Source organism: Periophthalmus magnuspinnatus, chromosome 1, assembly GCF_009829125.3.
Source record: "Periophthalmus magnuspinnatus isolate fPerMag1 chromosome 1, fPerMag1.2.pri, whole genome shotgun sequence".
Taxonomy (NCBI): domain Eukaryota; kingdom Metazoa; phylum Chordata; class Actinopteri; order Gobiiformes; family Gobiidae; genus Periophthalmus; species Periophthalmus magnuspinnatus.
The window spans coordinates 9,060,736-9,083,225 of record NC_047126.1 but is presented as its reverse complement, the minus strand read 5'-3'; the positions used below and the strand labels follow the sequence as shown (position 1 = coordinate 9,083,225).

General features: G+C 39.6%; 1 protein-coding gene across 1 annotated transcript; it reads right to left on the bottom strand.

Annotated features, from left to right (window-relative positions):
• Window positions 1-4,886: 4,886 nt before the first annotated feature.
• Window positions 4,887-18,248, bottom strand: LOC117374416 (voltage-dependent calcium channel gamma-4 subunit-like). The gene is made up of 4 exons (XM_033970521.2): window positions 17,908-18,248; window positions 13,118-13,201; window positions 11,303-11,443; window positions 4,887-7,590 (listed from the first exon to the last, which is right to left on the bottom strand). Exons 1-4 carry the CDS (start codon window positions 18,128-18,130, stop codon window positions 7,061-7,063), a joined length of 978 nt encoding a protein of 325 aa, XP_033826412.1. The 5' UTR covers window positions 18,131-18,248; the 3' UTR covers window positions 4,887-7,060.
• Window positions 18,249-22,490: the final 4,242 nt, after the last annotated feature.

Below are 22,490 nucleotides of genomic sequence, written 5' to 3'. Positions count from 1 at the left end.
ATTTTTAAGCACATTTGAAAAAAAAAACATTACTACTGCTAATGCTACTGTTTTTTCTCATATCGACTACTGTCTGATGAGCTGGAGCCAAGCAAACAAGACTACACCGCTGCCCCTAGAAAGACTCTACAAGGAGACACTGAAAACACTATCAAATCAAATTATTCTGGTCTATAAAACCCGCCATGGTTTTGCTTCACTCCAATTGTGTTTTTTTTCATTCACACATGCTAGAGTTTTCTTGATTTATTAGTTTGTCTACATCTCCAAAGCTGAAAATGCTCTGTTCTACCTTGTGATGTCATGAAGCGGTAGTTTTCAAGTTACCTTTTTACCTTTTCCTTTTTACCTTTTGTTCAGTAGAGATGAGAAATCCCAATGCTGAAATGATCTAAATGAGTGTGTTAAATGTGTGAATGAAGCAAAACCCAACTCCAGGTCTGTTTTAGATGACGAAACAACGTTATAATATAGATCAGAAAATAGCCTAATACAGGCCCTTTAATTTAAATACAAACACTTGAGCATCAAACAGAGGAAACTGCAAGATCCCATTTATATTTCCTGTAATCTGGTCCACACAGAACAAAGGAACATGACCGTCATCCAAAGCTTTAGTAGAAAGAGTGAAACCATTTCTACTAAATCTTCTGGACAATCAAACATGTGAGCATAACACGGACTAATCTATAAGTGTGAGGTGCACAGTGTGACTTTTCTAGTAGAGAATCTGTTCTGTTTGTCTTTGTGGAGATGATATTGCTTTGCCTTGAATGTTCCACAGTATCGCATTAAACACATCTAATTTGCATTTATTCAATTACAGGCATTATTATTGTTCAAAAGCATGACAGAAAACATGCATTTTCAACTGATCTGACCTGTAACTTGGCCTGACAGTGTTACATTTACAGTGTTATATTTAATGCCATACTATGGAACATGCCAGGCAAAGCAATAACATCTTCACGGGAACGAGCAGGTGACGGACCTTGCACCAGACACGTTGCATAGCGCACCTTAAATAAATGTCTGTCTTGTTGTGAGATTATAATTTTTGTCTGTTGTCTTTAATCTTTGTGCTGTGTGAGTTTTTAGCGTGATTTCGTTTTACAAATATGGCACATTTTGTATTTCACTGATCTTTGAGTCTGCATGGATAACTCTACTTTACATGCCGTACTAACACATGCTGATGGATGTGCACTGTCCCATAGTTCATAAATAAACATAAACATAACACCCTTTGAATGTATGACATGGTTAGTGAATAGAACGGACAAGGATACTGTTATTGCACTCATCGGTTCTGCATGCCTAATTCTACTTCTGTTGGCAAAAAGTTTTCACAGATTTGTTTTTTCCGTCTGGTATACATATGCAGCATACTGAGCAGCAGCTGCCAGTCCATATTCTCTCACTACACCATGTAAAGAGTGTCATTAGTGGCAAATCCTCTGACAAAAGGCACTGTTATTCTTGAAGACTGAGTGAGAACAACAATGGTAACACAATCTATATAATATAATATAATCTGTACAATTTAGGTTTAGACAGGGCAGTCCTTGAGTAAATGTGACCAGTTTTGAAATGTGAGAGGTGTGTGGCATTAGCAAGATTCGGGCTATTATTTGTATGATCATTATTGTTTTAGGTCTTAGCCAAAGAAAATAAATGGTTTGAGAGGGGAGTTAAAGAGGCAGTTTTTGTCAGGATAAACAATCCATCTTTGAACAAGAATGGAGCCTTAGACATCATTTATTTCCTGTTTTTAAGTCCATCCTCAGACCCAAATCAAAACAAGGAAAACAATAGTGATGGCCAGTATGCTAATAGTCAGTATACTAATAGATGTGAGGTAACCCATTAGGAGCCTGAACAATTATGCAAAACATGACTCAGTCACAGTTCTCACTTAGTGTAGTTCAATAGACCTGGCTAACAAACAGAAACTGTAAACAAGTGTGTTAGCTTCACAAATATTTATCTTCATGAATAATAACTCATTTGCAAAGCCTGGTGAGGTATGAAATACAAAAAGGTTTATTCTTTGTTAGCTATGACAGGGCCTAGTCCTGCTCTGGACACCGACCAGCAGCCTTCTGGTGTCTCGGGCCAGTTTCTCTCAGAGTCTTCTCCTCCAGAGCATGAGCTATGAGTATTTATACCAAAATTACAAAGTTACATACAGTACAAAAGCAGGGTCATATCTGTTCTCAGTGATGTGTTTTACCCCTGAGGACAGGTAAAACTACAGAGGCTGAAGACAGAGCTTATAGTGTCTTTACTCAAACATCTGAACTCTAAATCTTTTCTCCAGTTGACAGAATTTTTCCTTTACTATGACGGATTACACAGACATTATTGGTTTATATTTGAATGGAGGATATTTAGTTGGAGGAGGTTAATGAACATACAGAAGCTCTCATACACCCACTCTCATTCATTCACCGCAGAAGTGTCTTGCCCATACAGTACCCCACTGATATTCCCAGCAGTCTCCCACTCAGCACTAATCAGGCTCAGCCCTGCTTAGTTTACAAGATCAGATGAGATCAGGCATTTACAAAGCGCTACTAGTACTCATTACAAATACAGCTCTAGTTTTACTGATGTAGAATGTACAGCATATCAAAAACTGTAGCCTGAGTAAACATTAACTTTTTAAATGTTGGATGGCTCTGATCTCAGGGCAAGTCACAATCACAACATTTAAAAGAGCCATAAAAGACAGCTGCAGTGGAGCCTGCTCTTCAGACTTGTGACTACAGCAGCACAATGGGACACGCAGAGGAAATCGATGATCAAATGCACAGACACAGTTTACTCTGAACTTTACATTTTATAAACAAAAAAAAAAGTGTGGTTCTGCAAGTATCAAAGTATGTGTCTCTTATCAGGACTGAAATGTGAAAGAAATGCCTTTAAATCTGTGCAGTTTTTTGAGTCTTGTTCATACGTCCTTTGCCATTGTCATACTGGTGTCGTCGCCCTTCGTAGTTGTGGAAGGGCATCTGGGGTAAAACTTTTGCCTTCACAAAAGTCCCACATGGGCCAGTACCATTCTTATTTGTTGTTAATAAGTCTGCATGTCCGCTCGTCTTTTCAAATCCACCACAGCATCCTCTCTTGCTGTGAAGAGATCAACACCAGCAGAGAGAGTGAGCATATTTTAAATTAAATCACTGGATACTCCCCTGTGGTCTCCTCATCAGATGTTTTGCAGCACAGAGCATTGGAGAAGGCTTAAGCCCTGATTCAAGCTTGATAAATCCAGCTTTAGCATCAGATGAAACAGATGCCCTCCCGAGTGACACCTACAGTTCCTGAATAAATCTAAATATCACCCATTCACACAGCTGAATAGACGCTGGTTAGTTATCTGCAGTTTAAAGTTGAATTACTTGATCAAAAATGTGTTTATGGGCAAAAATAATCAATATGAAGCTGTTATAAAAGTGAAGTGTTCGCGTGTTGCTTTAGTTCTTCTTCAATTATGCATTATATTAGAAACAAAGTGTAATTATGTGCAATTAATAAACCATTATCATACAGTCAGTTCCAGTGTTTAGACAGCAGACATCTGGCAAAATGGCAAACTTCTTCAGATTTCTCCACTAAGTAAAGCAGAGCCATATAAGGCCTTGTTACATTATTTATCCTCTGCAGTGAGTTTTGGTTGCTAACAAGCATGTCGGCTGCACCCACATGGAGAGGTGGCCCCGCTATTTCCCTCTCAATTATTGGGCCAGACAGTTCACTGGAGCAGGCCAGGGACACAGGGCTTTATTATGGAAGAAAATATCAGCATGGGTCCCGGGCATTCACATTCAAATGGTTTAACTATTGACAGCACTGGGCAAAACTTTTAGGCCTTTGTTAACAATGTTTCCAAAACTTTAGGCTCTTTTATTGCTGCTATAATACGTCTCATTATGTCAATGTGTATGTTTTTACAATGATGCCCCACAACTATCAACCCAAATGTTCTACAATATGATATGGGTTTCCAGTAAATGGCTGTATTCTTCCAACAAAAATGTGATCCAGAAATGTCATGTGGAGTATTGTATTGTATTTTATTGTATTGCCTTTCTGCATATTTTGGTCAGTTTGTGTTTTCTGTCTCATTCATCTCTCCAACCGCCGGTGATTTGCAAACACTCTTATTGCAGCATCACCACAAATACTAAGACACCTACAGAAGATTCAAATCTTTTTTTTACTGAAGCGCCCAGAGTGACAGCTGTAGTTGGAACAGGGCCCATGACCTTGAGCTATTGCAGCTATGTTGTGTTTAAACGCCCGTAGCAACTCAGTGATTCACAAACCGACAACCAAATTAAACCAATTTGCCGCAGCTAAAAATATTCATGTGGAAGCCACACTGTGAGCAGACACATGGTCCAGTCGAGCGTGCTGCTGCAGCATGAGTAATGTCCACTAGAGCTCACACGCTCCACGTCCATCACAGTCTCCAAATGTTTAGTCAGTCCCCTTTGACGAGACATTTTTCTCCTCAGTTAATGGTGACTTTTATCAGGCAGTTAGCCTAGGGGGCGCTGTGGTCACACACTGCTCCAGACAGGTGTCCTCAGCAGCGTTCAATCATCAAATAAAACCATCACCAAAGCCAGGGCTCAGTCTCAGGCTCACACCCTTGAGTATTTACTCCCTGAACATTTTTGTGATGGAAGCGAGTATAGAACATAAAAGGTAATGAGGAATTATGACACTTTATTAAATATGGAAAAAAGTAAAGACTAATATTCAATCAGACCAAACCAAGTCTCAACCAAATGAAATCTAAACCTAGATACGTAAGACAGTGAAAGCCCAAACCTCAGAATGTGTCCATCAAATAAACAAAACAACAAAATCATTTTCATTTGAAAAACTTGTTATTGTTGAACGAAGTTGCACAGAATAGATACTTGGAGTACATGTGAACATAATAAATACAAAGGGTTAACACTGTGGCATTATAAACTGTTTTTCAAAATGACAAAACCAGCATCAGACATACCTCTGAACACAAAAGCCATGAACACAGGAAAAGCAAAAGTTAATTAACAGCCACAGCGTGTTCTCACCTCTCCTCTACACAGTAACAGTATGGCACAGCTTAAATAAGCTCCACATGTCTATAAGTGGAGTGATTGGCTTGTACGTCATCCCTGAGCGTACAAAAGACTCTACATCACTGTATTTACAGATAGAACATGTCCCAATGTGGCAGTGATCAAAGAGAACACTTAATAAACCGTCACACTCACAGTTAGTGCTACAGAAATGGCAGTTGAGGAGGCTTAAGACGATCAAAGGTGTGCAGGAGGAGTTAGCACCACTTAGAATAAGAAAAAGACGACAGCACTTTAGAGCTCGACAATATCAAAACACACACTTTTGCATCATATAAAACCCCATATTCACATTCCCAATATTTTGTTGCTCTGAAGAACACACTGGTACAATATAGTGGTCATGTGATCTGTATGTGCACTGTAAAAAAGTCAAGCGCAAAAATTCAGCAAAACTCTACAGTGATTTGTATGAGGGAGAATTCAGTGCATTTCAAATAAAAAAAACTGTGTCAAACCAACAACCTGGTTATTGTTTTTTTCTCTGTTAATATCTGGATTATAATTGGGAAAATTTGTCACAAAAACATATGAGGCATTTACAGAATAAAGTCTTGTAGGCTTAAAACATCCACTACCGACAAAACATGTGATCTAAACAAAGTGAGAAATTATTCACAACACGTTTTAACAAGTAACATTAAAGCAGAGGGGACAATTTAAAAAAGCATAAATGACTGATTTGCGTCTGTACCATAGACTGTATATATAAATGGACATAGCTAAACTGCTAGCCGCCACATTTCAAATCCAAAGTGAGCATGGGCACGCTCTCGGCTCCATCAACTCTGGCTCCAATTCACTTTCTATTGCAAAACCGTCACCTTTCTCTCTGTAACTGCTGCTGTCAGGCTCGTCATTTTGGGCTTAAAATGTTTGTATTAATCCGCGCTACTTGGTCCTTTTGTGTTTTTATTTCACAATTTTGTCCATAAATTAAGATATGAACATTAATAACGCCTTCTTTCCCCGAGGTCAATCCTATAAGTGTTAGCAACAGGTTTGATTGACAGCGTTGCTAAGCTAAACCAGCGTTGTGTGTGGGAAGGGGTGTTACCTTCAACGTCCACGCTCCGGATTGGCTCTTTGGTTGCTATGATACTCATGGTCGGAATTCCAAATATGGATTTCGGCTCCAAAATCACCGCTATAACTTCATTCGACTGGAGCTAAACGCTATGGGTGACGTCGCACTCGCTTAGTCCACTTCTTTATACAGTCTACGGTCTGATCCAAAACTCTATAGTCAAGTTAGATCATATTGTTTGCACATAAAATTTCCAAAGACAACAATAGAGAGTCTTTTGATTGCCTAAACGAGCGTTTTCTCTGTCGTTCAGTTTCTGGTTTTACGGTTCGAGCTGTGTTCTTCATTCAAACTGATCTGCCAAAGTAAACATCATAGTAATATTTATCAATGAGTGATTATTCAGGTGGCACTGTGGTATAAATGAACAGGTGGTGCTTTTCTGTGCAGAGTTTGCATGTTCTCCCTGTGTTTGCGTATAGTTGCCATACCACTAATAACATGTAGGCCTACAAGAAAGGTTAAATAAAGGTTTGATAAAAAAAACTTTACAGAGACTGGCTGTATACTTCCTATAGCTCAAATATAGAACATAGAGCTGGGTATAGTTCTCTATTGGATTACATTTAGTCATATTAAAAACATTGCTTTTAATAGTAATTTCTTGAACACAAACAAGACAGACTTTTCCTGTTTTTCTTACTCCAAAGCCTGAACTCTGCTCCAAACCGCATGTTTTTTACTGACAAAGAACTGGCAATGGATCTCAAGCGTATCACTGACAATTCAAAATGGCTGAATCTAAGTCTTAATTAAAATTGGAATAATTGCACAGCCCTACGAAAACATCTCCACGAATCACTGCTGGAGAACTGCAGATGTAAAGCACTTCTCATACTGGTGTGGTCCTTCTGTTCACTCCATCTTTGAGGTCTTTTTGAAAGCAGTTGTGCACTTGTAGAAAACCCTCTCTCTCTTGCTCTGGACTATAGTGGCTGGAGTTCTTCCTCCCTCCCTTCAAAGTGTCTCGGGGGAGTGAGTACAGCGATATGTCCCCCATCCCCAGAACCCCACCTGTCTTCATCCCGACCGGAGACGGCTCACGGGACGGATTGCTGGATCGGGAGCTTGATCGGGATCGTCGCCGTCTGTAACGATAACTCGGGATGCGGGAGTACGGTGAGGAGGACGAGTTGGTTTTGATAAAGTCGTGTGTGCCTCTGAAGCGGTTCTCTTTGTTTTTCTCGATGTAAATGTTGACCGCGAGGACTCCCACAGACTCGGCCACGATGAAGGACAGGGCCCCGAAGTAAAACGACCAGCCGTAGTTGTACTGGTTCTTCTTGTCCTCGTCCTTCTTGTCGCTGGGGTCGCCGGCGTTACTCGAGATGTACACGATGATGCCAATGATGTTACTCAGACCTGCGCAACATAGAAAAGTTTGCCTTGTGAATCGAGGCGAGGTATTTTTAATCAATACTGCACATTGCAGACACAATATTACAAGATTTAAAAATACCAGTGTTTGAGGATAACCATATTTCAAGAGGCAATTTGTTCCATTTGTTTGCAGCATAATAACTAAAAGCAGCTTCAACACATTAGTTTGACCGAGGTTCTAAGTTCCTTTCTTGGTTTATAACTTATTAGCATGTATTTTATGTACTCAGAACTTTGACTAAATGGTAAATAATCATATTTATGCACCTCTTTTCCACTTTAAAGACACTCAAAGCGCTTCACATCGAGGAACCACTCACCCATTCACACACCAGAGTACGCACACATTAGGGGCAAGGGGCGTCAAGTGTCTTGCCTAAGGACATAACGATAGCATTCATCTAGGGGGGCTGGAATCGCACTGCCAAACTGTGGGTTAGTGGATCTAAACTGCTCTGCCAAAGGTGTTTACATCTTGAGCAGGATTTGAAACGACAGATCAGAGGACAAGCACTGTGCCAACTGACCTTTTGACAACCAATCAGGAAGTCAGAATTGTAAGAAAATTGTATCAGATTATATGGGACACTTGTGCTTTAAAATGCTCTAGACCACATGTGTCAAACTCAAGGCCCGTGGGCCAAATGTGGCCCTCCACATCATTTTATGTGGTCCTCAACAGGTTAAATTAAAAAGTATGATGGTCTTAAAATGTCATTATATCAGGAGATACACAATTACACAGCCATATTTTTACATCTAGGCAAATACATATGCAGTATTTGTAACTTGAATAAGTAAGAAATACAAGAAACAGTTAATTAAAAAGTTAAAAAATTTGTTAGATTTATTTTACATCTGGCCCTTTGAGAGCAGCCATTTTGCTGATGTGGCCCTCTGTGAAAATGTGTTCGACACCCCAGCTCTAGACTGTAACATTTCTTGTGGATGGTTGGTCACCTTTATGTTTCCACAGGAAGAGAGAAGCCACCAGGCCAGGTCACATTAAACGTACCTGTTTTTCAAGACTTTGTATCGGAATGAAAGCAAGTTTGATACTTTTAACGCCATACTGTGAAACATTCTAGGTAAGGCAATAACTTCTCCATGGAGACAAGCAGTTTGCAGACGCCCCACCACCAAGTTACATAGTGCGTCTTTGATTTACAGGGTCCAGTATCATTAGATAGAAACAGATTTTGTGGTGATTGGATGTAGGATGGTATTTCAACTTGCAACCATATAAATTGGTCTCATGGTCACACGCAAAGCATTTTACATCAAGGAACCACTCACCCATTCACGCACACATTCATACACCGGTGTACGCAGACACTGGGGGTGAGGTGGGTTAAGTGTCTTGCCCAAGGACACAACAACCGCTCTGCCAGTGATGTTTATATCGAGAGCGGGATTCGGATCAGAGGATGAACACCCTTACCAACTGAGCTACCGTCGCTGTTATTAGTTAAATATTGATTTAATTTTATATAGAATGCTATAATACACGCTTCTGCCTCTCATCTCATTATATTCTCTAATTGCGTTTTCTTTCTTTCTTTTATGTTACCGTAGCAAAACGTCTGTAAGGTTAATTTCAATACATACCTTAATCACTTCTTGGTATAAATCAGAATATTTCTATCTACGTGTAAACAAACTGAAAGCAAATAAATGACGAGCAGGGTCGTACACCATAATCAGCATTTTATAAAAGAGTATTGACAAAATGGGTGCGTATTTAAACTTATACGCAGGTGCAAGGCTCTTCTCATTGTAATTCAACACGCTTTGACTGAGGGTATTAACAAGAACTGCTGAATATTTACACCTTTCCTACACCTTTTCACCTTCTGTTTTTCCTCTGAATATCAACTGCGTATCACTGCCAATTAGTAGAAATGGAGGGATGTCAAGGAGTGAGAAGACGGTAAGAAAATGACGAGCATATTGGGAATGGGAGGTGCAGAACCATGTTAGGCTATTTGCTAACACGTGATATGTATTTCCTTACAGTGTACAGGGAAAAAAAGTATTTGATTTATCCGTTTATTACGTATTTTGTTTTATTATTGCTCGAGTAAAGTCCCCAGTGCCCTTCATTCAAACTAACCCCAGAAAAGTAAACATCATGGCAGTTTTTCTGTGCAGAGTTTGCATGTTCTCCCTGTGTTTGTGCATAGTTAAACTCGAGCACATCAAACATATAGAAATGGCTGATTAAAATTTGAATATTTGCACAGCTTCTGAAACATTTCCATGAATCAGTGCTGGAAAACTGCAGACACTTGTTGGGTCTTGAGGGTAGAAAAAGTATCAGAATGACAGCATGAAGTTACCATCATGACTGTTATAGAAGCCATATTTGGGTGATTTGGTTGCTATGGCAATGCATGAGGGGCGGGGTCATGTGGGCAAAAGTGACATTCAAAGGCACCGGGTTTCCTTCTGTGGGGCAGTTGGAGAAGGGAGACGCCGGGTAGCTGTATTTTTGGTTGACTGTTTCGTTTTTGCTTGTTACTATACTATTTTTTTTGTAGGCCTACATTTATACCATCTTTGTCTGTGTAACCTGCTTCATTAAACCACCAGAAAATGCACTGTGCGACTCGATGTACTTCTTACAAACGGCAGCACGTCAGACCGAGATACTGGGCCCGGACTCCCCTCAAAGCGACAAAGACTCTGGGTCGCTACAACTATAGATTTTGACAATATTCCTGCAGGACACTGTAAAGCACGTCTCATACTGGTGTGGTCTTTCCATCCCTGAGGTCTTTGAAAGCAGTTGTGCACTTGTTAAAAGCCCTTGGGGAAAGTCTTCGACCTCTTGTATGTAGATGTATAGTTTTGGACTGAAGGAAAACTTAAAAAAGGACAAAATGACAATAAATCTATGGAAGTTTTCATTTGGAAGCGCACTCAGCCTCAGACCATATCACAAATTGTATCTATAAATGGAGATAGTTAACCTGCAAGACACCTCATTCTAGCAAGCATGCAAAATTCAAAGATATACTGTCTAAATCAGACTTGGAGAGACTTATGCATGCGTTTCTCTCCAGTAGATTAGACTACTGTAACGTCCTGCTCACTGGCCTTTCCAAACAAGTGTTAAAACAGCTGCAGTACATCCAGAACGCTGCTTCTCGGGTCCTGACTAGAACCGGGAAGTACAAGCACATAAGTCCTGTGCTCAGGTCTCTGCACTGGCTCCTGTGGCTCAGAGAATAGACTTTAAAGCAGCTCTGCTTGTGAACAAGTCTCTCCATGGCCTAGAACAAAAGTACATCTCTGACATGTTGGTGCCATATGAACCATCTCACACCATGTTGACTCCAGGGACCGGCCTCCTGCTTTAGTTCTGATGTTGTCCTGGTTTAGTGCTGGTTTAGTCCTGGTTTAGTCCCGGCCTCCTGCTGGTCCCCAGAATCAGGACTAAACATGGTGAATCAGAATTTCAGTTTTAAGCAGCTAAATTATTCTGCACTCTTCTTTTTTATTGTTTATTTCATCATGATTATTTATGTTTTAATTTGTTGTATTGTGTCTTTCTTATTCTGTAAAGCACTTTGAATTACTTTGAGTATGAATTGTGCTATACAAACACACTTTCCTTGCCTTGCCTTTCAAATAAATGCATTTGTACCTTCATGGACGCTGTTTCTATCATCTATTTCTATGTGATCCGTACCTGCAGCTACGAAGAGGATGCCAGCGCTGAGGAGGATGTTGTTTCTTCTGCTGTAAATGCGTCCCACTGCCACACACAGACCTCCCAGCATCAACAGGATAGTGCTGAGGATGGGGAACAGACTGGAGGCCCGCACGATCCCTACACAAGAACACACACGTCAAATCATCAACACTACAGCTTCAGTCATGATATGTGCCGTCATGTAAGGATCTCTCATCAGTCAATAGAAGCAGAATAACTCCACTGACAAGAAGCTGATGAAACAGAGGATCTTTACAATGTGCTGACCATAGACTGTATCCAAATGGGCTCTATGTGATCCTAGTATTATTATTTGGTTATTTTGTCCATAAATAGTAGTTCATATCAGCATTAATTTTATGTTAAACTTTATACAGTCTAAGGTGCTAACGTAGAGGGTGCTGTACAAAAATATGCAAAATGAAGCTACTGAAACATGATACAAAAACAACTCCAGGTATGTTTTTGGATATTGCAACATGAAGTCAATTTTGCATAACGTAATCCCTTTACAGAATGTCCGGTGACAGATGTCAGCAAGGATCAGATGATAAGGGAGACGCCAATAAAGGTTCATCTGGTCTTCTGTTAATTTGTCTCAGTAGATTGTTTTTCCAGACCAAGATTTAATTTGTTTTCATATTTACACTATTAAACCATGACCGTTCTTGGTTGGTGGAGCGATTTGTCTGGTTAATTCCGATAACAAACGAGGCTCCAGCATGCGAACTAGTTATGTGAACAACTAAACCTTGGTCTGGAAAAATAATCTATTAAAATAAAAAGGGAGACACTAATTTTAGAATTCACATGTTCACATGTAATAATGTTTGAGAATCAGTGGCTCCAATGAACAGACAGAGAGAACAATACTTTTAAAATGGGGCGACAGTAGATAAGAGTGTTTGTCCACTGATCTGAAGGTTGGTAGTTTGAATCCTGCTCTCTACATAAACATCATTGTTTGAGCGGTCTGATCCACTGACCCACAGGTTGGCAGTGCAATTCCAGCTCCCAAAGGTGAATGCTGTTGTTGAGTCCTTGGGCAAGACACTTAAACCACCTTGCCCCAGTGTTTGTGTGCACAGGTGTATGAACGGGTGAGTGCCTTGAAGGTATTTAGTAAAGTAAAATGTATTTTGTAGCTCAATCTGAGTACTGTATTCTGAATAATTTTAGAGTTGCTTTGTATTATGGTGTAAAAAGAGAAAAAAAGAAGCACATCTTATGCAATTTATGAGCAAAACTTTCTTTTTTTTCTCTTGCAGACAGTGGGAACAAAAAAAGTCATAATAATAACTGAGCTATCAGGCTATCAGGCCAATGTAATAGTCCTCTTTGGGACCGGTGAAGATGAACCTTTGGACAGCCTAATTAAACATTAGTGGATACAGAGCCATAACGTCTCAGCACTGATACAGTCTGTTTAATGATGGCTCACAGAAAAACACCGGATATGAGACAAAGCCAGTCCATTGATACCGAGGCGTGCGTGGGAGTTCATTCAAAGTCAACGCATTGCCAAAAGGCAAAATAAGTGATTTTGTTTGAACTGTAATAACAAACCCAACCCACGTAGTTTGGACAATTTTGGAGCGGCGACAGTTCCCTCTGATGTATTCATTGAACTAGAGAGAAACACTTCATTTCCCCATCCCTCCCTCCTCATCTCCGTATGACATCAGTGTGGGGGAGGGCCAGCATGTCACGACACATTAGGGGTCTTTGTGATAACTCCACCGTCACGGCGACAGTATTGAAGGCTACACAAGTGTCAGGAGATAAACTTACGTAAGATGTACTCTGAGCTGTCCGTGTCGTAGTCGTTGTCCTCCGGAAAATGGTTAATCCGGAAGCAGCTGCCTTTGTTGATACCTGCCAGGGAGACAAGCAGACAGGGTGAGAACAGAGACAGAGGACGGCGGACACTGGCTTGGTTAGGGGAAAAAAGAAATCCAAGTATTTGTTTTTTATCTAACACACTGATTGCCCAACATCTATGCAGTAACAAGATTGCTAAAACAGCTCATTCGAAGTATTGCATTAGGATAACTTATGTGAATGGTCATGTTGTTTCGCCTTTGCAAGATAAGATGCTCCGCTGTGTAGATAAAACCCCCGGGATAAATGTATTCAAAGACCTACTACTGTCTGCTCCGTGTGTCTCTGCGGTTGTATATTTTCTACAACTACATCAAATCGATTTTACAAGAAAATGTGTGACGTTAACAGCTTTAAGATTAAAATATATTTAAGATTAAATACATGCAGAAAGTATTACCAGAACGGGGATCTGGGGTGAAACTAAATCACTGCATGATCTGAGAGGCAGGTGTCATTTCATGGGTTTCACAATGACGAAAAATTATGACCGTTGCCGTAGCGACGAATTCAAAACAAACTGTTGTGACTGGTGAAAAGTCCTCAAAATGTTGCCTATAAACAGGAAGCTGAAACCCACAAATAAAATGTAAGATTGCAATGATGCGTTATAAAAGGTGCACTGTGCAACTTTTCTGAGGGAGGGTCCACCATCTGTGTGTTTCCATGGAGATGTTACGTTTTGGCCTTGAATGTTCTGTATTGATACTTTACAGTGACATTACGCTGAGGGTTTTCTACATGTATGCCTATATTGTACAGGATTCTATACTATTTTATGCAGGTGGGGGCAACTAAAATTAATATTAAAATGCAGGTTTTTGTTGCAATACAGTGAGTTCTTGGATGGATGAATTCAAATAGCACATTTTCAGGAGTCTGTGATCAATACGAGCGTTCATGATCCTGTTTAAGAGTTTGATTTTCGACAAAAAATGTGAGAGTTGCCTAATTCTCGTTAGCTTTTTACTGAAATTTATGTGTGCGAGACTTGTTTAACAGCACAAATCAGCTCATTTGTTGTAGTTCCATCTAAGTCAACTCTTCCTGGTCAGATTACGTTAAAACAAAGCTCAAATTTAACTCCAACTTGAGTAACGGAGCTTTAGACAGAGCAGTGCCTTTAACTAGCATCACACTCCCAGATAATATTGATCACATCATCAGCAAAGTATGTCTGTCAATATATTTTTGAGCAGAAAAACACCTGAAGATAAGGCATGAATAATGAAAATGGATCTGTTTCATGTTGTAGTGTGGAACATTCCAGACAAATCGATAACACCTCCAGGGAGACGAGTAATGGACCATCTCACAGAAAGTTACGTATTTCACCTATAAAAATGTTGTAATGTCTAGAACCGGAAACACTGTGTAAATAATGACATTGGAGCAAACCGTTTTATTGAACTGAGAGAAAAACACATGTAGTGATTTGATTTTAGAGACAAGGAGAGCAAAGTAGGGAAGGTATGTCCCCACAGCACATCTTTATTACTCAGCATCCCTTTGCCATAGCAACCTCCCCCCACAATCTCCCCCGGCAACCCAGAATCACATTTGAGCCCCGCTTCTCTGAGGACGCCTTTGACATCTCACTAATGCATTCACAGGTCTGATTCACTCCACTCTCACACAACACAACACCACCGCTATGCTCAACCCATTCAAATACCTTAATCAAAGACACCTTTATGTCAGCTTCTGCCTCAGTTCAAAACATATCATCAGGCTGTTTAAGTGGGAGTTCATGTTTGGTTTAAGCATGACTGACTGAGCGCAGAACAAGGCTTTACTTTGTCTCCCTCTGAAAGCCCAATGCCGGCGCTGCTAAAGTGCTAAGCTACAAGATGTTAAATTGCATGCACGCGATGTAGTGTGCAAGGTGCAGCCCATTAACACCACACCTCTCGTACCTGATGTGAAATGTGTCCAACCACACCTCCTGTTCATTTTTAGACGTGATAAGCCTTTTAAAAACAGCTCAGAACAAAGCGAAGATGTGAAAACGGCATTAATAAACAGAGGAAGAGCAGGAGGTAACAGAGATGATCTAAATTTTGAGATATTTTGTACGTGTGCAGAAGAAAGAGAAGGATTACGTGGTTTAAATGATGCAGTTACACTTTATAACAATTACGCTTAAGTCTTAGTAAAGCAGGAACAAAGATTTAATTCATAATGAAGAAAATGTTCCTTTAATGATTCAGGGTTAACCCACAAACGCCTCAATAATACCGTCCTCTTAACCTCGTAATTAACCAGTTACGAAGCCTAAATCATTCATGTGTTGCGAAAAGAGCTGAGTTGAAAGTCAATGTTCTCAATTTACTGGGCCTTGGGTAATGACCGAAAGGACAAGATCACGGATATAAGTAGTCGAAGTAATTTTCTCTACAAGGTGGCTGAGTGCTCCCTTAGAGATAGGGTGAGGAGCTCGGTCACATGGGAGGAGCTTGGAGTAGTTCTAGATGCCTCCTGGACGCCTTTGGGGAGGTGTTCCGGGCATGAAGGAGACTCTGGGGGAAAGACAGGGCACGTGGGAGGGACTAGGGCACTCGGATGGCCTGGGAACGCCTTGGGGTCTCACTGGAGGAGCTGGAGGAAGAGTCTAGGGTGAGGCAAGTCTGGGCGTCCCTGCTTAGACTGCTGCCCTGAGACTCTGCCCCGGATAAGCAGAAGAAGATGGATGGATGGAACAGCATGTGATCAGCAGTCATTGGCAGATGGCCATGTATTTATAGAAGTAGATTCAGAAACACAGCTTCAATACAAGGGCTGCAACTCACAATTATTCTAGTCGTCGACTCGTGAGCAATTATTTCATCAGTTATTCGGCTCGACAAGTGTATTTCTATTGGTTGCTGATGTTTATAGTACAGTTTTGTAATCAGGGAAAGGTAAAATAGGCCAATTCTACATATGAGAGTAACAAATTGAGTCTTATCTAGATTGAACATTTACTCAAACTATTATTTTAACTATTATTCCTATTAATTGCCGCAGTGCTATTTTACCTCCTTCTGCCTTTTGTCATTTTTACTCTCCGAAAACGATCAAACTTTCTACACATTTTTCTCAACCTCTCTCAAAACAGGGTGTCTGTTAAACATCCAATGACCCACTTCACCAGAACATGCTATTGAGCGACTTGGCATTTTAGGTTGGCTGCTCTTAGCACCAGTTACAGCAGGTGTGAGGAGCTTGTGTTTTTACTTTGTCTTCAGAAATGAAAGTGCACGAGACAGCTGGCAAAGTTTAAGAAGAGTGCTCCTCATCTCCCTGCTGCTGATGCCGCTCTCTGGGGTGTGAGAGGCAGAAGCAGTTCTTTTGATTAACCTATAGACGCAGTATTAATAGCACCTATCTTTAAAATGTTTGAGTGCGTTTTGAGCAGATGTCAGCAACTAAAATATCTTTCATTTCTGCTGCGTGGTTCAGTGCTGAGAAACGTAGGAGGGACTATAGAATGAATAACAGTAGAACAGTATTTTTTGCCAATTCTCCTTTTCTTTTCCTTGTGCCGTGCCACAAGATGTCATCTGCCTCCGAACATGAAGTGATTTGAACATTTATTGATTTTTTTTTATGTATTCAGACTGTAGCAAAATGGCTGCAGGGCTGGGATGTCCTGTTCTATGCTAGTCTCCTATTCTATACTTTGCATGTTGTCGCAGCAAATGATTTTCTGATGCTCCACACATTCATAATTCAGATGTATTTTTATCTTCTTTGTACGAAAACAACACATTTATGCATGAAAAATATTATACTGATGTAATAAACCAGTGGCACGTAAAATGAGCTTCCATCAAATCACAAGAAGAAGGACTGAAAGTGGATTTGATGATTATTATGTCATCACATCTTTGAATAAATGATACGTGAGTGAGCAAACAATGTCTTGATTCAGATCAGCTATGTTCATGGGAGGTCCGCCACATGCTTGTCTACATGGAGATATCATTGCTATGCCTGGAATGTTTCACTTATCGGTCTTGTCTTCATTCAATCATGTTTTTGTTCGTTCCTGAATAAATATATTGGAAAAATATTCTTTGTTAGACCACAGATGTGACCTGTAATTTGTCTCAGAGCATGTCCAATACCATAATCTGAACAGGGTAAGCAACAGCATCTCCATGGGAACAAGCAGGTGGCCTACTTCAACCAGAAAAGTTACATAGTACACCATGAGCCTGTAGAGCAGGGACAGCCCGGTGACATGATATCTGTGTGGTGTTTGAGGTTTGATCTCTGACAGTGGCTCAGAAACTGCTAACGCGCGAGACAAGAAAAGACCCAATAACATCAGACTGACAAAAAGGCAGAAGAGATTCAAATAAACTCTTCTGTAAACTGTGACGGACTGTTGAAGGAGTCGTTTTAAAACCATTTCATTAGCTTTGTCTAATCCTTTTCTGCGGCGCTGAATAATTTATAGCTACACTGATGCAAACGGAGCATTACGCACGCACAAAACAGCCGCGGTTCTTTTCTAGGGCTTTTAGTTTCAGAAAAGTGCATTATGCATATTTTAGTTAACAAAGCCATATGCTCCAATGTGGGTGTGTTTAAAATGAAAGTGATGCCATATCCAAAGTTAGACTGTGCGTAATTATTCCAACGCTTTTAAAACTGGAACATCACAGCAGCAATGACAATGATTTTTTTATTTTATTTTATTATTTTTTTGTTACCTTCTATACAGCAGATCCTCCAAAGCCCAGAGTGCGTGAGATCCCCTTTCACTTTCTTGGTTTGCAGCTGGGTCTCGTCCGCGGTCACGTTGGTGGCGTTGCAGATGTAGGCGCGCGAGTACAGCCAGTAGTCGGTTCCGATGGCGATGCTCATGAGGCTGAAGGCTGCGAACGCGCCCACGATGGCCAGGAGCGTCTGGACCCCGCGGTCACACCACGCCATGGTCCAAAACCCCACGCACAAAACAAGAAGAACAACAACCAACAGCAGCTCAGGCGCGCGGACAGGAGCAGCGCGTGGAACACATCACTCCTCGAGCTCTCATCAACTTCAGAGCCACAATTACGCGTCCCGGGCTTAACTCCCAAATGATGGTTTAATCAACAGGTGACATCCAGTATATAAGAGTAAAGTGACGTTTTAATCCATGGCGCACGAGACAACAGTAAAAAAAAAAAAAAAAAGGATAGATACTGTTTAAATTAAAGGTTTAAGCAGAAGAAACAGCGTCGTTCACCCAGACCGCACCCTCCACGCCTGTTGCACAGCGCAGCCAATCGGGAAGCGGCAGGTTGGGGAGGAAAACATCACTGGCGTCAACATGTGCGGCGAGAAAAGTGCTGAAAATACGCACAGAGGAAACGGATCGACGCATGAGCTCAAAATAGAATCATAAAGTCACATCTTTGCGTCCAGATCAGATGTGTTTATCTGTCGAATATTACAGCTTATGCTCTACTGCGGCGTGTGGCACATTTTTACAAGTTTTACATCTGGAAAAGGACAAAAACGTGCGTAAAGTCTCGATTGCTTTAAGGTGAAGCTGGTGGAAGAAGTACTCAGTTTTGTTGCTTAAGTAAAAGTACAGATATCAGGGCAAATTAAAGTAAACGTAAAAGTATCATATGAAAAAGTCTACTTAGGTAAAAGTATTAGTACTACCCACGCAAAAACATGTGGGTAGTACTCATCACATTTTAGGTATCTGTACTTTACGTAAGTAGATTTTACAGTGGATACTTTTTACTTTTACTTTACTACATTTGAGAGCAGTATCTGTACTTTCTACTCCACTATATTTTTGAACAGGTAAAAGTAAAAGTATATTTTTTTTATTATTTTAGACCTGCTGAAAAGGCTGAGGGTTTAATTTTATCAACAAACAAAAATACATAAATAAAAACAGCTGGAAAAAAACAATGATTCAGCACGAAATACTTTTACTTTTTACTCTTTAAGTACATTTTTAAACAGTTTAAAAGTGCATTTAAAGAATGAAAAATAAAAGCATTTCACACAGATTTTGACAACTTATAAAGCTTCAAATGTAGTGAATTTGATAAAGATTTGGGCTGAGTTTTGTTTTATTTATATATATTTTGTTTGCTCAGACTATGAACGTGTTAAAAAAAAAAAAAAAAAAAAAAAAACCTCATCATGTCTCAAACTGTATTAAAAAAATACTTTTACTTTTCAGTCCTGTTCAAAAATGTAGTGGAGTAGAAAGTACAGATACCTGCTCTCAAATGTAGTGAAGTAAAAGTAAAACATATATACAGTACTTTAAAATCTGCTTAAGTAAAGTACAGATACCTAAAATTTGTACTGCACTCGTTTTAATTTTGAGCACATATAACTGAGAGTCAAAAATCTATATTGTTCTGTAACTGTTCTTGTTCTGGGTCTTAACTCTGACCTGGGACCTTCTTGATATAATGACAACGCCAAATACTGACAAAGTTCACCATGTATTCATCACCTGCAGGACAGTTACAGTATTATATAACCTATAGGCGACTTCATCTTAAGTTACATAAACAGGCTTTGAGCCATCACACCGAGATTAGAGACGTTTAATGTGCGGTTTGTGCTGAAAAACTTAAATTTAAAACAGCCAAAGCTCCAGCAGTGATGAAATCCAGTCTAAAACAGTCCTCCAGCCCACTTTGAAGTCGCAGTTCTCCCAAAGCACACAGCAGCGGCGTAAATGAGGCAGGCTTCGTAAATGTGAGGGAGTGCGGTTTGATGTTCTTAGATGAGTGCAGTTGTTTAAAAGCTTTCCCGGGTCTGGGCGTGCACTTGGAGCCTCTGGCAGTTGGCGTTAGGAGTCTGTGTGGTTTAAACTGGTCAGAGTACACCGGTCTCTGTGTATTTTTAATATATTGAAGGTTAAGGAGTAGTGAATATAGTGCAAAGGCAAAAACGTGTGTGGGTAGTACTCATCAGTGGTGGAATGTACTGTACATTTTAGGTATCTGTACTTTACTTAAGTAGATTTTACAGTGGGTATTTTTTACTTTTACTTCACTACATTTGAGAGCAGGTATCTGTACTTTCTACTCCTCTACATATTTGAACAGGACTGAAAAGTAAAGGTGTTTTTTATTATTTGAGACCTGCTGAAAAGGCTGAGGCTGGAGAAAACAAAAAATACGCAAATAAAAACAGGTAGAAAATAAATGATTGAGCGTGAAATACTTTTACTGTTTACTCTTTAAGTACATTTTTAAACGGGTACTTTAATACTTTTTCTTAAGTACAGTTTTTCATTATAGTTTTACTTTTACTTGAGTATTTTTTGCCCCTGTATCTGTACTTTTACTTATATAACAAAGCTGAGTACTTCATCCACCATTAGTTTTGCTTGAGTATCCTTTTATTAAAACTGTACGTCTTTGGTATTTTCTTATATTTTACTCCTTGAATGACATGACACGTTTTACAGTGTGACAGTACTTAAAAATACTGAGTTTACCCTTCGCTCTGTCAGGCGTCATGTCTCCTGTCTGTACGTGGAGACAGGACTAGAAGAGAAACTTTGTACGTTTATCACACGTGTGCTGCTCTGATGTCATTATCATGTTCACACTGCGCTTATTCACGGGGTTATTATGGGATTTGATTTTGCACCTTTAGTATTGCACTTTACATCAAAACTCTGCACCATGACAACAATAAAATCTTGAATCTTGAGTCAGTTTTCTAAGTCACAAAAGCTTTACTGAGTGATTTTAGCTTTAGTGTGTGTGCAGTGTAACAGTGCACTTCAGGTATGATTTCATTTTTGTGAAAATAGCAGATTTGTTCGTTATTAAAAGTTTTGTTCTTTCCAAATACGTTCACTTCAAATTATGTCAGATGTTAAGACCAGTTACTTTTACTAGTGTAGAAGAGGAGTATCCCCAAATACGTTTTACCCTTACTTGAGTCATTTTATTTTGAAGTAATGGTAGTTTTACTTGAGTACGTTTGTGGCTACTCTTGGCTGGATCATGGATTAAATATTATAAATAATCTTTTGATAAGGCAAGGCAAGTTTATTTGTATAGCATTTGTACACACAAGTAATTCAAAGTGCTTTACAGAATAAGAAAGATTAAAATGAATGAAGATTAAAAGAGAATAATGCAGAATAAAAACCTTTCAGTCATATGCACAGATAAACAGAACAGTTTTGAGCCAGTGAACAGGACGTTACAGGAGTCTAACCTACTGGACACAAGTCTCTCCAAGTCTGGTTTTGACAGTTTACCTTTGATTTTTGCAGTGTTTTTAGATGGTAAAAAGCTGCAGATGTTATTGATTTGATGTGGCTGTTAAAGTTCAAGTCTGAGTCCTTTATTACCCCTAGATTTCCAGCTGGATTTGAAGGTTTTAGAGAGAGACTGGATGTGACTGCTGACACTTTCTATTTGTTTCTGTGAGACAAAGACTATGACTTCAGTCTTGTCAAAAAAAAAATGTATTAACTACAGTAAGTAGTCCCTTTGTCTCCATGGCAAACATGCACTTAGCTCCAGTGACTGGACTAAAAGGCTGCCGTGGGCAGGTCTTGGCGGGTGGCACAGACTCACTGCTGCTGCTGCTTAGATGTGTTAATAGCAAATAGAAAGTTACATTTTATATTTTTTATTTCAGCATTAACAATCAAAAACACAAACTGGTCTACTTTCTTACCTGTCAAAGAGCATGACTATTGGATCAGGTTCTCCTTCATTTCTTTCACTAGAAGCAGCTTTGATATAACACTGCACATTCTGTTGAAACGCATCAAAAATGGACTTTTGTAGTTTCTGTGTTCAGCCTCAGCCTCAGCTCCCAAAGGAGCCCAAATGTTCTATCATGAAAAGACTACACTATTACTGAGTCAGTGATGAAATACAGTTTTAATTCCCTCAAATGTAAAATAATACTTGAATTTCTGATTGTCCAGATACATAGCAACACAAAATGGATGGTGTGGCTGTAGATTATTTGCAGTAGTGGAACATAATGAAGTAAGTATAGTACTTAAGTAAACATTTTAAAGTGGATACTTTTTACTTTTACTTCACTACATTTGACTACAACAAAAATCAGTACAGGTCCTCAAAACATACAAAAAATACTTACTTACTTACTTAGTTTTTACTCTTTAAGTACATTTTTAAACAGGAACTTTAATACTTTCACTTAAATAGATTTTTCTTGTGATACTTTTACATTTACTTGAATATTATCTGTATCTGTATCTGTATCTGTATCTGTATCTGTATCTGTATCTGTATCTGTATCTTTACTTAAGTAACAGAATTGAGCACTT

Bases quoted from the DNA above. Each gene is read 5' to 3' on its own strand.
- LOC117374416 (XM_033970521.2), bottom strand. From the start codon at position 18,130: ATGGCGTGGTGTGACCGCGGGGTCCAGACGCTCCTGGCCATCGTGGGC. The intron at 13,202-17,907 runs GTAACAAAAAAA...TCTCCCTGGCAG, and splicing joins GAGGATCTGCTGTATAGAAG to GTATCAACAAAGGCAGCTGC. The intron at 7,591-11,302 runs GTACGGATCACA...TATGTTGCGCAG, and splicing joins CATCCTCTTCGTAGCTGCAG to GTCTGAGTAACATCATTGGC.